Consider the following 17,444-nt stretch of genomic DNA (forward strand, 5'->3'; position numbering starts at 1 on the left):
AATTCTGGCTAAAATGAGAATCACAGAATTTTTACTTAGAATAAAGATATCGATTCTCTGAGGATTCTCTGCGTAACATCATTCACATTATACATGCAGTGGCGGCTCCTGAAAAACCCGTGCTATGCGTTTTTCAAAGTTAAACTTTACCTAAACTGCAGTTTGGTTTGGGGTTTATTTGTCTAAATTGGACCTCTGCATCAGTCTGACTGGACTGTGAAATGTTCAGCCAGGCCACAGGGGGCACTGTCTCTTGTGGCAGGCATGGAACTAGGGTCTAGTCAGGCACTTAAGTTACTCTCTTTCGGAGCCAGGCCAGTGGGAGTGGCCCTCTCGCTGTGCCCTCTGGGAGAGGGTATTTAAGATGCGGATGTCACGTGGTTCAGGATTCTGGTCCAGTATGAAGTGCTGATTACATGGTCCTGGTCCTCCTGACCAGCCCCCAGGAAGGCTATGGCCTGGGGTGCAGATCCACCTGACTTTAATGTCTCGGGGCTGGCTAGGCCAAGGCAAGGAAACTAAAGGAGGATTCTGAGGTGGTTGGGTGCCGTCTCCGGTTCGAGAGAGACCCAGAGTACTTTGAGCATTCCAGGGGAGGACTCTTTAGAAGAACACCACATACGAGTTGGTTTTCTTAACAAGAGCCTGGAAGGGCTGAAGCAACCGAGAGAATCCGGTCTTGTGGATATCGCCAAGCAGGCTGAAAGAAAGATACATAGGTATCCTACAAGTGTTCTTCAGCTTAGTTTCCCTACGTGTTCTACAACAACGTCTGTGACAAAGACTTTGTTCCTTAGTAAGCACCTTGTTGGCTGCTAGGCCTTGTGAGAGAGGTACTGTCCAACCTGAGTATTCATCCAGCTGTGAATGGCTATTCTCTGGATGCAGTCAAAGCAAGCAAGTTCTTTTTGGACTTTGACATAAGAGTACCTGAACCTCCTTTCCAACCCTCTGATCCCAAGTTGAAAGACTGTTCAATGGTTTGAGTTTTGCAAATAAAATCCATTCAAGTGGATCTATTGTCAGTCTCAAGTTACTGGGTCATCTACCACGAGACATCCCCTAGACGTGCCAAAAGGAGAACAGAAGGTAACGGTAAGCCCAAAAATAACCAGCAGCTCCTTTGGGGGTTAGTGCTACATACAAAAAAAATTAGCTAACTTTACTGTTTAGTTTCTTTTTTAATTAATTGAAGTGTATGTTTCCCCCAAAAATTGCTATTGAAAGACCGCTGCCCAAATACAGTGTGACATAAAATATTGCATTGACTGCCATTTTATTCTTTAGGGTCTCTGCCAAAAATATATATATGATGTGTGGGGGTTCTAAGTAATATTTTAGCAAAAAATACTGATTTTAATTTGTAAGCAACAAGTGTCAGAAAAATGTTTAGTCTTTAAGTGGTTAAACTGACCTAATTTACAGACCAAAGTTTATTTTTAATTTATTTCGGGTACTTATATAGAGCAGTCAATTTATACAGCACTTACATATACAATGTACAGTTACATTAGTCCCTACCCTCAAGGAACTTACAATATAAGGTCCCTAACTCACATTTATACATACTAGGGCCAATTTAGACAGGATCCAATTAACCTTCCAGCATGTCTTTGGAGTGTGGGAGAAAACCAGAGTACCCAGACGAAACCCCCGCAGGCACAGGGAGAACATGCCAACTCCAGGCAGGTAGTGTCCATCCCTTTGATCAAAAAGATCCAAATGATACAATGTTTCTCTTTATCTCTCAGCGCTAAGCAATGCTGTGCTAAACTTTACTGGCTTTTTTTTAAATTTGACAGATCTGAGCATAGAATTGTGGAAATGCTGGATTAAGAACGTGAGGGGGGTTGAATCGAAATTGTAATTTTTTAATGATTAATAATGCAGCTCTACTAACTATTTAACTAAGCCCTGTATGGGACACACTACAAATTCTTGATCAATTGATTTTTACCTACATGAAAGTTCTACTATAGATTTTCTTTAAAGTTCATTGAAAGATTATTTTTGAAAATTATACTGTCTTGTATAAACATGTATGATGATATTATGCCTTAAGATTATATGCATTTTTTTCCTCATGTGTTTAATTATTTTCATTCTGCTTTCTTTAATACTAAGATCTTTGCTTTTAGCCTCTTTAATTACCCATATGTTCATTTGAAATTTACCTCAACAATACCCCTCTGTTATTATCCCTATAAGGGCTAGTCCACCCAAAAGTGATATCACAGTTATAGTTGAAAAGTATTGGGTTCCATCTCTCAGTGGCTATTTTGTGGGTATAAGGACTAAAGACTGTTCACAGTATACTGTATTTAACTATACTCCTTTAAGACACTTCCAAGTTGCAGCACAATTTAGCCATGCACATTTTCAGATGTCTTCTGCAGCCCACGGGGTTCCTCTTTTTCAAGTTCCAAAGTTTGGAGGTATGAACAAACAAAAAAGATCTTGATCTATATTGAGTCTTCTGACACCACTCCTTCTGCACATAACTTGCCTATATAAGCCACAAATGCTCAGAAGTGGCTAGAAGAGATAAACAAAACAAGGAAAAAATGGTCTTGGCTTGTAAATGTTGAAGATTGGTGCTGTCCCACCTTACCCTGCTAGCAGTAACACCATTGTGGCAAATGCAGTCCTGTTTCCTACAATAAATCTACACCTCTTCTTTTACATATGTAGCACTACCCTGTAGAGATTGCTGTATGCAGACTTCCCTGGGCTTTACCCCTTCTTATCTTTCAGATAGTTCCTAAGAGTTTTCACACAACCGCCCGTTCCCTCAGTCACTCATTTCCAATAATCATTCCAATTTGTTTTTTATTTGGTATTTATTGTTAGAACTTGGATAGGAGAAGGGAATAGTGGGATACTCCAACTGGAACTAATACAAATTGAGGACATCTCTCTCTCGGCCTCACAGGTTAAACGTGGTAACAGACTTTCTGTTATTCCATTCAACACTTGTATGGGAAGAATAAGTCCTTTGCTTGCTCTGGTAGCAGACTCGATGAAACTGTTTAACTTCAGGACACTCACTAGCATCCCCTTTCTTGCCAACACCCATCCTCTGACTCCACTAGCTGAAGGGATAGCCCTCACAGGACAGGCCCCATGACACAGTTCTGTACCCACTGTAGACCGAAGCAGCTCCTTCCTAGAATGTCTCCCTTCCGGTCAGCTCTGCAGGACATCTGGGTTGCAACTATTCTCAGATACAGGCCCTCAGGTCAGGCACCTAACACTGCATAGCAGCTTCTACAGAGGAGGGGCAGCCGACCCCTCCCTTCGGGGACCCCACTCTCCAGCCGAAGACCCCAAGCACATGTGCCCTTGGTATATATGCAGTCACCCTGCATGCACTGAGACACTTTCCTTTGCCTATGGCCAGGGCTGTAACTATGCCTGTGCTCTCATTTGTTATGTTTCCTCCTATATGCCCTCCTATTAGGCCAGTATGAAACATTCAGACAACATGAGCAGCACCTGAACACCATGACCAGTCCCTATCAATGGATCCTGCTCCATGGTAGGCAGAGAGCATCTAAAGTTACCTGACAGCCTTTCTGGTAGGCAGAAATGCCCAAAAATTATACTCTCTAATAGCATCTGCCTAGAAGGGTGCTACACATATTATTGTACATTTTTAAGAATATTGAACAAGTATATTTATTTCCACATGCCTATAAAGCTATAAACAGTGTAAAGCCCCATACATTTTAGATAGATTTTCTGATGATTTTTTCCTTTAGATTTACCAAAACCATATAATATGAGGTCAAACCTTAGGAGTTTCAATTTGTATGCAATCGGGCAGGCCCCTGCACTACATGGTTTTGGTAAATCTGATGCATTTTTGGCCTAAATACGAAAGTTGTTTACACAGAGAGAAATATTCTAGCAGGAAATGGCACAGCAAGCTTCTGTGCTATGTGTAAGGGATAATTAGACCCAAGTGCTCACCTACCCTTCATTCATTTCCATTTTGAGGTGGATGCCTTGTTCAACAATCTAGAAAAAACTACACCCTGCTATGTTAAACAGTGAACCTCCATAATTGTCCATAAATGCAGCATAGCAAAAGTTTTACACTGGGAAAATGTGCCTGAAATTGCTTCCATTTATATACCAACCCTAAAGATACACTTGACATATGCTGTGACCCCTTTTAACCAGTTTTCAGGGCTTGAATATTTTTTTTCAATTCACCACGTTTATCTATATAATTTAAATGAAAGATGATGTTTTAAATGTCTGTTCGTCACACAGACCTTTATTATGCTAAGGAAGAGCTCACAATCTACACTGCAGGGGAATGGACCATCGGTTCCTTCAGCTAATGGATCAACATCTTTTCAACTAGATTCTTTGTTCGTTTTTTCAAATACAAAAATTAAACACAAAAGAAGCATACTAACACATATACTAATATCTCTAGTGTTAAAAGCAGTTCCAAAGAAATCTTTAATTCTGTCTCAGACAAAAAGTCATAAATGATCATCAGTCAGGAATTTTAGTTGTCATTAAAGAAGAATTCAACCATCAATTCCACATTTGTAAAACTTAAACAGAATTAATATTGAAATTGTAGAATCTTATGGCAGGCGAGGTTTTTATAACAGAAGTGTCCCTAGTGGTTTCTTCTGTTATTAGCGCTTTTCCCTGCTTGTCAGCGGTAATGTACACTGAGCCATGCATGCGTAGATCACCACACGGTAATGTACACTGAGCCATGCATGCGTAGCTCACCACACATTTAAGGCATCGCTCTGTGAAGCAATGAAGTGACTCCCATACGCATGCGAAAGAGTGACATCTTCGTGGCTGAACAGAGCAAACCTGGAAGGAAGAATGGGAGACGATGGAAACTTTTGGAGCAGTGACATGTGCGGCGCATACTAGCACATTAGGGCGTAAACCTCCTGGGAGCCCATTAAAAAAAAAAATGTGTGAGTTTAATTCCACTTTAATGGGGCCCTCTTTGCTCTCAACACATTTAACAAGGCAGAACATTTTTGTTGGTATCATTGAATATACCAAGTGTTTACATTTAATGGCTAGTAATGGATCTAAATTAAAGTAGAAAACTGGGCATATATAAAAGCCACAGATTAATGCAGCTCTGTATATCAATAAAGCGGTATGAAACCCAAAAACAAAAATGTAATATATTGCAGCTTAACCACTTCAGCCCTGGAAGATTTTCCCCCTAATGACCAGGCCATTTTTTGTGATATGGCACTGCATCACTTTAACTGACAATTGCACGGACGTAGGATGTTGTACCCAACAAATAGAACTTTCTTTTGGTGGTATTTGATCACCTCTGCGGCTTTTATTTTTTGCGCTATAAACAAAAAAAGAGCGACAATTTTGAAAAAAACTCAATATTTTGTACTTTTTGCTATAATAAATATCCCCTCCCCCACCCAAAAAACAAAACAAAAACATTTCTTCATCAGTTTAGGCCGATATATATTTTTCTACATATTTTTGGTAAAAAAAAAAAAAATCACAATAAGTATATATTGATTGGTTTGCGCAAAAGTTATAGCGTGCTATAGTGCTATAAATAGCCACTGATCACTGTATAAATGTCACTGGCAGGGAATGGGGTTAACACTAGGGGGCGATCAAGGGATTAAATGTGTTCCAAATGTGTGTTCTAACTGTGGGGGGAATGTGGCTGACAAGAGGAGTAGAGAGATCGTTGTTCCTACTTCGTAGGACCACACGATCTGTCTCCTCTCCCGACGGAACCGGGATTTGTGTGTTTACAAACACAGATCCAGGTTCTCGTTCTGTCACGAGCGATCGCGGGTGCCCGGCGGTCATCGCGTCCGACGGGCACACGCATCTGCTCCAGGGACACGCTGCGGGCGTGCGCGTGCCTGCTACAGTGTCTTAAAGAGCCGACTTACAGCTATGATGGTTCGTGCATGGGAGCTAACCTGCTGCAGTGTAACTGTGGCAGCAGGTCGGGAAGGTGTTAACAGTCCTTTAAATGTGGTGGCTGCATTCATTTTCTTTCTTTAGGCTTTTTTGCTGGTTAACCTGGTGATCTAACCATTAAACAAACGTCCTATCATTAGCCCTACAATAATTGATATTGGCTACTGGAGTAAAGGCAGGCTGTGCTCTTAGCACAGCCAGACAACTGCCCACACTAGGATGAATGTGCCCTTGTGCCTAGCGTGCTCAGTTTGGAATAAGACAGTAGGGGGATCATCAGATATTTCACATTAGGGAAGCAATGCAAAGAGAACAGGATACTGCTTAACACAAGAACATGATTGAACAGGCACATATCAGGAATATAAAATTCTGGGGTAACATATTCTTTCAGATGTACGCTGGAATACTTAGTAACTAACATCGCCATGCGTCATATCATATCATGTAGTAATTATGTTTACAAAAAAAGCTACATTTGGGGGAAGGTAAAAATTGTCACTACACCAGTTCCTTCTATTTGCAAAGAATCCCACAATGAGATCTCTACACCTGAATGCCCAACACCACCTGATTTTCGCATCTGCTATGACTTTCATGTCCACTGTATTGTCCTGCCCATTATGACTGAATTATGCATTTATGAATTTATCATACATTTTGAAGAAAGTAGGTGGTGGAGTAAGACCCTCTTGTATAGCTATCAAACAACAATGAGACCCCGTCAGGAACATTAGGTAACTACATACAAAGGTGTAACTGCATCAATTATAAAAATGTATTTGTGCTTATTGGATATCTGCCCCCCACTCCTTCAAAATGCATCCTTTAAAAACTATCTGGGTTAAAAATCCCGTTTGTATTTAGAACAAGCAATTCAATTGAGTAAAAAATCATACCTACCAGTCTCAGGTTGGGGTCAGCAAGGCTAGCCCCTGCATATTCCATGTAAGAAGCAAACCCTTCATTAAGCCATATATCGTTCCACCACTTCATGGTGACAAGGTTTCCAAACCACTAGATTAGAAATAAAACAAGAGATGACAATGGCTTGTATGATCATGTACTGCCATCAGAATATAAGTGAATTTATTGCCTAAAAGGTCAAAGCACCAAAAAAGCATTCTAACAAATACTATCAAAGATTTCAGTGGTAACATTTCTTGACCTTCATAAGGGGTTTCACTGTGCCTATTAGTTTACTGGGCAGAACCACCAAAATTGGAAGCATAATGGAAAATGTTCTAATATTGTAGCTGTCTGCTAAAATTTGCAAGAGCTCTTCTTGATTCTTGTGAAGTGCAGCCTACTTAATTCTTGAGCCAAAAGATGACTGGTTATGCCCTTGATCCACGGGCATGTTTACAGGGTCGCAATTGTGACACAGCCCCATGCTCCTAGGGGGTCATGCAGCCCTATGTACCCTTGGATAGGGGCAACAGCAGGGTGGATTGTAGAGTAAATGATCCCCTCTATCTTCCTCGTTCAGCCAATTAGTTCTCCCCTCCCCTCTCCCACCGGCTGCTGCAGGGGATGCTTTCAGGATGGAGAGCAGTGAAGGGGCCTTTTCTTCATGAATAGAGTCAGTGATCTGTACTGATCACTGACTCAGTCCATTCATAACCAAAGCATAGTAATCTGTGTTTAATTTGTGAATAAATGGGAAGCTCTGTACAGAGCTATACCTGGCTATTTATTCTGTGAAGCTGAAGTTGCAGAGAAGGAGATTGAGGGCTGTGTCCTAAATCTCCTTTCTCTGTCTCAAAGTTGAAACATCTGAGGTTTGTTTAGACCCCTGAAAAATTACCAAAGCCCCCCCCCCCCCCCCCATGAGGCTCCTAAAAATTGTGAAGAATAATAAAAATATATTATTGTAAAAATAAATTAATGAATAAAATAAATTAAAATAGTTTAAAAAAAACTACTGACTACCAGTGGTGGAACTACCAGAGTCACAAAGGTCATATTTGCATCCGGGCCCTGGCCTTCCGCCACTCTGGAGGGGCCCTTTATGGTTTCTTGCACCAGAACGCTGAAGGTTCTAGTTATATCTCTGTAATCAATATCACTTTATTAAATGCACAAAACCACACAGCACAATCTATTTTAACTTTATTTCTTTATTGTATAAATGGGGAAACTATAGGCAATGTATGCTTAATCGTTTTTATTATAATTTTTTTTTGTTTTTCATTTTGATTTCCTTCTTCTGTTGAGTAATAACTGGTTGGTTGGTTCCTTCTGTACTGTGGTTCTGTGATATGATGCTCATTTTATGTATCCATGTAATGGATGTATTTTTCATTACATTCATTTTTGTATCCTTTTTCTTCTGTACCTTGCATGGATATTGTTTTACAACTAATGTATCTGGATCACATCTTACTTTTCAATAAAACCTAGTCAAAAGAAAATAGCAGCTGTACTTTAAAGTGTTACTAAACCTAAAAACATTTTTCACCTTAATGCATTGTTTGCATTAAGGTAAAAAACATTTTTCAATTTCCCTGTGCCCCCCTTCCCCTGTGTGAAGAGTAAGAGAGGGGAGAAGAGATCAGCGTTGTGCAGGGCTGCATCTATTCTCCCCTTACTTCCTCTTTACACAGCATTCAGAAAACAGAAGGAGCCATTGGCTCTTGCTACTTTCAATCAAATGCAGTGAAGAGGAAGTGCAAGGCAGGCCTAAGTCCCACTGTGTAAATCTATGGAGCATGGCTCCATAGGCACACACAGGTCAGAGCGTGCAGACAACGTTTCTACCCATAGCAAGGCTATGGTTGTCCTAAAAAGAAGAGGAGGAGCCAAGACTGCCACCGGGGACCCCAGAAGAGGATCGAGGCCACTCTGTGCAATATAATAATTTTACAGTGTATAGTAGGAGAATCTGGATAGGGAGGTCTGGCTAACTGACTGTAACTTATTCAAGGTTAATTTCTTCAGCCCAGAATCAGTCTCTAGCAAGACTTACTGATTTGCTAAACAGCAATTCCACCACTACACTAGACCTAGTATAGTAAAATATATGTAATAATAAGTCAGTAATAAGGTGTGCTCACAGGCACCATGAAAGAAAAGGTTTGTGTGCCCATACGGATAATTCCATTTTCTTTTGTTACCTTGCTCTTAAATGCTCTTAAATGGGTTCTACTCTTTAAATATTTAATAATATCAAATAAGAATAATCTAACAAAAGCCCACATTATTTTACATATCCCATCATTTAACTGAACAAAAAGTTTACACAATCAAGGATGTTAATTGAAAATATATGAGAACATTTAAGTCAAGTATTCTAATCATGTGACAGTTCTAGTGCATATTGATTGGCCGAGCACTGTCACACAAGAAGAAAATTCTCATGTCTGTGTAAGCTTAAGCCTCGTATACACGATCAGATTTTCAGATGACCGTTCGTCTGTTTTTTGTTGCAGGCTAGTCTCATGTCGAAAGTGAAGAGGTTACACACCATACGAAAATTCTCGTACGACAGAATGCAACTTCAGAAGTGACGTATTGTGTTGAATAGTTTTTTGTTCTTTCGTTTATGAGCATACGTAGTCTTGCTCTTAAGATTTCTTTCGTACAAAAACGATACTAATTAAACGAAAATCAGACGTTGAGTTCACGTACGAAAACATTTTATAGTCTGCACATCCAGCTTTTGTCTGACGAAAAACTGGAATCCGCTTTTCGAAAGCACCATACTAACGATCCGAAAATCGGCAGATTGTTCGTCAGACAAAATTTTACTTCCGATTTTCATATTGTGTGTACGGGCCTTAAGACTGGCATTCAATTGAAGCTAAAACCCCGTACCCACGATGCGACAGCCGATTCCATTTCAAGTGTGTCTTGCCTACAGTCAAGCATGGTAGTGGGAGGGTCTGGGGGAGATACAGTTCATTGAGGGAACGAAGAATGCTAACATGTTCTGTGACATAATGAAGCAGAGCATGATCACCTCCCTTCGGAGACTGGGCCGCAGTCTCCGAAGGGAGGTGATCACACCTCCAAGATGACCACTGCCTTGCTAAAGAAGCTGAGGCTAAAGGTAAGGGACTGGCCAAGCATGTCTCCAGACCTAAACCTTATTCAACATCTGTGGGGAATCCTCAAACTGAAGGTGGAGGAGTGCAGGCCTCGAACATGCACCAACTGTGTGATTTCATCATGGATGAGTGACTCCATGTGAAAACCTGTGAAGCTCTGGTGAACTCTATGCCCAAGAGGGTTAAGGCAGTGCTGGAAAATAATGGTGGCCACACAAAATATTGACACTTTGGGCCCAATTTGGACATTTTCACTTAGGGGTGTACTCACTTTTGTTGCTAGAGATTTAGACATTAATGGCTGTTTGTTGAGTTGTTTTGAGGGGACAGCAAATTAACACTTATACAAGCTGTTGTATGCATCAGTGTTGTCACATGAAAAGATAAATTAAAATATATACAAAAATGATGAAATAGTAGAAGCTATTGCGGGATTTGCAAAATCCAAGTCACCAGGGTCAGATGGTCTTCCCATTGAATTTTATTCCCGTTACCAAGACATGCTGGTGCCTAGGCTTCTCGACCTTTATAGGAATCTTTTTGACACGCTAACCTTGCCTCCGTCTATGAGGGAGGCAACGATAGTTTTGATTCCCAAACCTGGAAAAGATCCGGGGTTTCCCGGAATCCTACCGCCCAATATCCCTATTACAGGTAGATGTTAAGATTCTGGCCAAAATACTTGCTACCAGATTGAACGTAGTGATTCTCAGTCTGATTCAGGCTGACCAGGCGGGGTTTATGCCGGGGCGGAATACGTCGTTCAATCTGCGTAGGCTATATATAAACCTTCAGGCAACCCATGAGGAGATGGGTGAGCGCGTGGTTGTGTCACTTGACATGGCCAAAGCATTTGACTCAGTAGAATGGGAGTATCTATGGAAGTGTTTAGCAGGGTACGGCTTCGGCCCGAACTTTATTCGGTGGGTGAGACTGTTGTACCATCACCCAACGGCTAAGGTGGTGGCAAATGGATGGCCTTCCCGGGCGTTTGGCCTCGGTAGGGGTACCAGACAGGGGTGCCCACTGTCCCCGCTACTATATGCCTTGGCGGCTGAACCTTTAGCGGTGGCGATTCGGGCCGACCCTGAGATCAGGGGACTGGCGATGGGTCGACTTATCGAGAAAATCAGTCTATACGCTGATGATACGTTGCTATATCTAGCGGACTCTGGCCCTTCCCTTGCAAAGGCCCTCCGCATGATAGAATGGTTCGGTAGCTTTTCCGGTCTCCGCATAAACTGGGATAAATCCCAAATTTTACCTATTGACAGTTTTCCACAGTCGGAGTCCCAGGCCAGTCTGCCTCTTCAGCGAGTTGGCACTATTAAATATTTGGGGGTCTATGTCTCTAGGAACCCAGCTGATTACATTGTGTTGAATGTAGAACCATTGTTTGCCCTGGTACGTACCAAGATTCAGGCCTGGTCCCGTCTCCCCCTAGGGGTTTGGGGACGAGTTAATCTGATTAAAATGGTCCTATTACCTAAACTATTGTATGTATTGTGGCATGCCCCGGTATATTTGCCATTGAAATACTTTAAATCCCTTGAAAGTCTCCTTAGGCCCTTTGTGTGGGGAACTACTAGACACAAACTTGCTTGGCAGGCTTTGAAAAGCCCGACTGATATGGGGGGCATGGCCCTTCCAGATCTGAATCTTTACTATGTTGCCTCACAACTGTCTCAACTTTTTCACATAGACAAGACTGATAAACAACGTTTTCTAACTCTTCTATGCCCCACTTGGGCACAAATTGCAGATGACCCGATTGCGGCTATCTTGACGGGAGCGGGGAACTCTGCCATGGAGCCCGGTAAACATTCCATGCTCTTTCATTACAGAAAGATTTGGGATCTGGCATCCACTAAACTGAATGTGGCATCGCCGAATGACTACACCCCACTTTGGCATAACAAACATTTGCCGGAACTTCAAAAGCTCCAGGGTATACAGCTATGGGTATCGAGGGGAATATACTACCTACACCACCTAATTCACCAGGGTGTTGTTAAAACGTTTCGGGCATTGCAGGAGGAATTTAATGTTCCAAACACTATGTTATTTCAATACCTACAGGTTCGGCATGCACTTGGAGCACAATTTTCGCAGTCATTGCCTCGGCCTGCTCCCAATCCTGTTGTCGCCATAGTGAAGGATAATGATCCCAAAAAGCTAATCTCGTGCTTCTATGGCATGCTTACGGCCCCCGTCTCGGCGAGACTAGCGTATGCTCTCAAGTCCCGCTGGGAGGGCGATGTGGGTGCTTTGACAGACGAGGAATGGGAGGAGGCTCTGGAAACGTGCAAATTGGTGTCCCCTAGGCTCCAGGACAGGCTATCTCAGATCTATATAGTACATAAAGCATACCTCACCCCACTTAGGACTGCTAAATATAATGCGAATCAATCAACGCTCTGCTCAATGTGTTCCCTTGAGACCAGGCATGTACTGGCCATTGGGACAACCGGGAGTTTCCCGGTGGGCCGATGGCTCAGTGGGCCACTCTGATGAAAGGGGGCTGGTTATGGGACACTCTGATGTAAGGGGGCTGCTGATGGGACTCTCTGATGTAAGGGGGCTGCTGATGGGACTCTCTGATGTAAGGGGGCTGCTGATGGGACACTCTGATGTAAAGGGGCTGCTGATGGGACACTCTGATGTAAGGGGGCTGTTTATGGGACTCTCTGATGTAAGGGGGCTGGTGATGGGACACTCTGATGTAAGGGGGCTGTTTATGGGACTCTCTGATGTAAGGGGGTGCTGATGGGACACTCTGATGTAAGGGGGCTGGTAATGGGACACTCTGATGTAAGGGGGCTGGTAATGGGACACTCTGATGTAAGGGGGCTGGTAATGGGACACTCTGATGTAAGGGGGCTGGTAATGGGACACTCTGATGTAAGGGGGCTGGTGATGGGACACTCTGATGTAAGGGGGCTGCTGATGGGACACTCTGATGTAAGGGGGCTGGTAATGGGACACTCTGATGTAAGGGGGCTGGTGATGGGACACTCTGATGTAAGGGGGCTGGTGATGGGACACTCTGATGTAAGGGGGCTGCTGATGGGACACTGATGTAAGGGGGCTGGTGATGGGACACTCTGATGTAAGGGGTGCTGATGGGACACTCTATTGTAAGGGGGCTGGTGATGGGACATTCTGATGTAAGGGAGTGCTAATGGGACACTCAAAATGTAAGTGGGCCGGTCTGGATGAAGTCCAGGGCCAAATTTCTGTCCCAGTCCAGCCCTGCTTGAGACTGGGACGTTTTTCCATCTTATATGGGCTTGCCCCAAGCTGCAGGAACTCTGGCAGCAGGTGGTGTCATTCCTACATGATGTTATGGGTTCACCTTTGGCCCTCGATCCCAAACCCTGTCTACTAGGGATATTTCCTGACGTATTGGATAAAATTACTAGCACTTTCTTACAGGAAACTTTGTTTTCTGTTCGAAAGGTGATAGCTAGACAGTGGATGAGGCCCCTTCCACCCCGAATTGAGGACTGGAAGCGGGAAGTTAATTCTACTCTCCCATATAAAAAATGTTTGTATAAAAACAGGGGTTGTCCAGCTAAATACCATAGAATCTGGGATAAATGGTTGCAGGAGGTTGCCACGTGTGATGAGGGAATTTGATGTTCTGTTACGATGAATAACATGTCACTATTGGGATCCTTTGTTCTTTGTCTGTGATGTATGGTGACTACTGGTCTGGAGAACTGTATTTCTTTTACTGTTATGGCTATGATGCAACACCTCTTTAATGTTTGATATGTACCTTTATGACTGTACTCTTGCACTAATGTTCAATAAATATTACCTGTTTGAATGGAAAAAAAAATATATACAAAAATGTGAGGGGTGTACTCACCTTTGTGAGATACTGTGTGTATATGTGTATATATATATATATATATATATATATATATATATAGATAGATAGATAGATAGATAGATACATACATACATACACACACAGTATATATAAAAAATACTAATAAAGCTATTTATATTTTATAACGTAGAGCCTTGAAATTGTTTTTATAGCTTCTTTTTCTTAAATCAAAAGTTTGGCTTGAGAATAGATTTTTCAGATTTCTGATGCGTATTTATTGTCATTCTGACAGATTTTTAGGTCAAACCAGCTCATGGGCACAATGTTTTTGATAACATTCTACTATTAAAACTTTCTGCCATTCAACATCCATTCAATATTAAGACTATGTAACTATGTAACTATGTAACTATTAAGACTCATTAACTGCATAATCAAAAAGATTTGGGACATTTTACCACATGCCTGGTGTCCTATCTCATGAGCAAGAATCAGAGAAGTCAACGCTCTTGAAGTGGTGAACTTTTTGTCTGGGTTATACATCAAAGAGCTTTCTTGAAAAGTAATTAATCCCCAGTTTTCCATCGCTCCAACACTCAGTTCAGGCATTGCTACAAAATCTAGAAGAAAAGAAGATAAGAGTTCATCTTTACATTAAGTTAAGTCTCTTCAATTTCCCTGAACAGCATGGCTGGAAGACCAGCCTACATTATCCAATTTCCCAAATCCAATTCTTGCAAGTATCAATATGACGTGAGGGCGAGGTCAGTGTGTTAGCTCCAGGAACAGAATTAACTTTATCCCTACAACTCTCTAATAATGCTTACATATTAGTGTCAAAGTTGTCCAGCAAAAAAATCCTTAGTGTCTCTAAACAAAGATGTTACAGTAAACTTCAATAAACTGGCAGCAATAGCAATTGAAAAAGTGATATGACATATAGCATAGTCTACACTCACCTGTTTTCTGCAGTGGGTATGAGACATTCAGAAAATCCTCCATAAATGAAAGCATTGGCCCTGCAATGGCCAAAGCAAAGTTTGCATATCCCTTTTGCATTACTTCCTTCCGTGCCCAAACTCGTATCTAAAGCAATGCAAAAAAAAAGTAAAAATAGAGCATTAAAATCTTCTGAATGGTCTCAGTCTCACACACCCATGTGCTCAAGAGGCCTCTATCTCCAAAGGGGTTTATATCACAATGCTATATTATGCTACTGTAGTATTTTCTGAAAAAATACCCTTTACAAATTCTAGCTAAATGGGAGGGGGATGTTGGTCAGCTTGCTGGGGATCAATGGGAGGAGGCCCTCCAGTTGGTGCTGATCTGCTCCCTGAATGTTTCACAGAGATTAATGCAATTATATATTATGTTGAGGATATACTACACCCCCACAGATTACACACTATGGGGCTCTTATAGTTACATAGTTAGGCAGGTTGAAAAAAGACACAAGTCCATCCAGTTCAACCAAAAAATAAATATAAAATCATACAATCCCATATACACAATCCTTCACTTACAGTTGATCAAGACGAAGACGAAAAATCCCAGCTAAAGCATGATCCAATTTGCTACAGCAGGGGAAAAAATTCCTTCCTGATCCCCCTGAGAGGCAATCAGATTTTCCCTGGATCAACTTTGCCTATAAATGTTAGTATCCAGTTATATAATGTACATTTAGGAAAGAATTCAGGCCTTTTTTAAAGCAATCTACTGAGCTTGCCAGAACCACCTCTGGAGGGAGTCTATTCCACCTCTGACGGCACTAGATGTAAACGAGACCATGGATATCTGATTCATCTACTGTGGCGGTGCCCAAAATTACATTCCTATTGGAAGGGAGTGGTGGACACTCTTAACATGATATTTCAGATACACATCCCTCTAAATAGTAAACCCTGCTTGTTCAATCTTCTGGAGGAATTTGAATGGGAAGAGTGTACTAGAGCAGCAATTGTCAGAACCCTATTTTTGGCTCATAAGTTGATAATGTTGCATTGGAAGCCAGAGACTCCTCCTACAGTCACGGAGTGGATCACTGCCGTGGGTAATATACTCCAGATGAAGAAATGTATTTATCAGCACAGGGTTTGCTCACGAAAATTTTAAAAACTCTGGGGCTCATGACTGGCTCATGGCCCCAGTATGCTTGCCCCAGCAGACCTGGTCATGGACAGGTTACTTTCTAGGTGTCTTTGGGGCCTGGGGCCCATGGCTGGATGTACTGGGGCTTGCCCCAGCAGACCTGGTCATGGACAGGTTATATTCTAGGTGTCTTTGGGGCATGGGTCCCATGGCTGGATGTACTGGGGCTTGCCCCAGCAGACCTGGTCATGGACAGGTTACTTTCTAGGTGTCTTTGGGGCATGGGGCCCATGGCTGGATGTACTGGGGCTTGCCCCAGCAGACCTGGTCATGGACAGGTTACTTTCTAGGTGTCTTTTCCAGGTGTCTTCTGTGATATATGCCCTTTTTTTGTTTACGTCAGCAGCACCCTACACGGTGAATGATCTATGAGTGACCACTCTATGTGAGTGGAAAAATATATGCTAAGCCCGCACCTTTCTCTCTTTTTTTCTACTTGGCATGAATGCCTGATGAGAATGACTCAAAAAGTAATTGATTGTGCTGCATTCGTATTCTGTTATAATATGGTTTTGGGACAGGATGAACCAAATGTATGGGAGGGTATCCTCTTGAAACCTATTAGGTGTATGGAACTGCTATTCTTACTATGTGCTTGTGTTTATCATGCAGTTTATTTGGCTGGTTATAATGTTTTGGGCTGTATGTATTTACCTCAATAAAATTTTAATAAATTGCCAATACTCATTAATCTGTGTAGGATAAATATTACACAGAAGACTGATATCTGTCCTTGAGCAGGAACATGTTTTTAATATAAAATGTGAACATATTATGTACTTGTTGCTTTTTCCCTGCACTTGAAGAGTTTTTTGTTTTGCTCTGAAGGGTGATAATGCCGATCACCATACAGCCCTGTACAATGCACACAATTGTGGTGTGGTTATTTAGCCTTTCTAGGGTTAAAACAAGCTGTGAGGAGGCAACATATCAACTTATGACTGTCCATCAAACCCCCTCTGCAAAATAATCCCCTTTACATCACTTTTCATAAATGTGGTGAGGACTACCGCATGTCAGAAAAGCCCTAAATGTCATCCAGTTGGGGGTTTAAATCTACTTTTAAAAATATTCCAATTAATAAGCCACACATTGTATGAAATATTAAAGAATGCCTATCTATATTTCATGCAAGATATCTAGACATTAGCCAAAGTATAATTGAGAGTGATAATAATTTACATAAAAAGAAAACCACGTCTCCTAAGAGCCAGTTCACACAGGGGCGACTCGTCAGGCGACTTAGCCGCCTGACAAGTCACGCCCCGTTCTGTGCAATGGAACCATTCTAATCGGAGCGACTCAAGTCGCTCCGACTTAGAAAAAGGTTCCTGTACGACCTTTGGGGCGACTTGCATTGACTTCTATACAGAAGTCATTTTGCAAGCCGCCGCTAAAGTCGGATCCCGGTCGCCTGAGGCAGTCACGCTGCAAGTCCTGCTGCCTCA

The 17,444-nt window shown here is 42.0% G+C and overlaps 1 protein-coding gene across 2 annotated transcripts in view; it reads right to left on the reverse strand.

The window, feature by feature from the left end:
- The window catches only part of LVRN (laeverin), a 231,051-nt gene that overhangs the window by 86,770 nt on the left and 126,837 nt on the right, over positions 1-17,444 (reverse strand). For both annotated transcript variants that reach the window (XM_077462242.1, XM_077462241.1), the window contains exons 4-6: positions 14,808-14,934; positions 14,314-14,468; positions 6,865-6,978 (exon numbers count right to left, since the gene is read on the reverse strand). In XM_077462242.1, the coding sequence (XP_077318368.1) occupies positions 6,865-6,978; positions 14,314-14,468; positions 14,808-14,934 (396 nt within the window). The remainder of the gene's footprint in view (positions 1-6,864; positions 6,979-14,313; positions 14,469-14,807; positions 14,935-17,444) is intronic.

The sequence above is a fragment of the Lithobates pipiens genome, unplaced genomic scaffold (genome assembly GCF_037356315.1).
Source record: "Lithobates pipiens isolate NorthernLeopardFrog02 unplaced genomic scaffold, aLitPip1_a1.2 Scaffold_3, whole genome shotgun sequence".
NCBI lineage: Eukaryota > Metazoa > Chordata > Amphibia > Anura > Ranidae > Lithobates > Lithobates pipiens.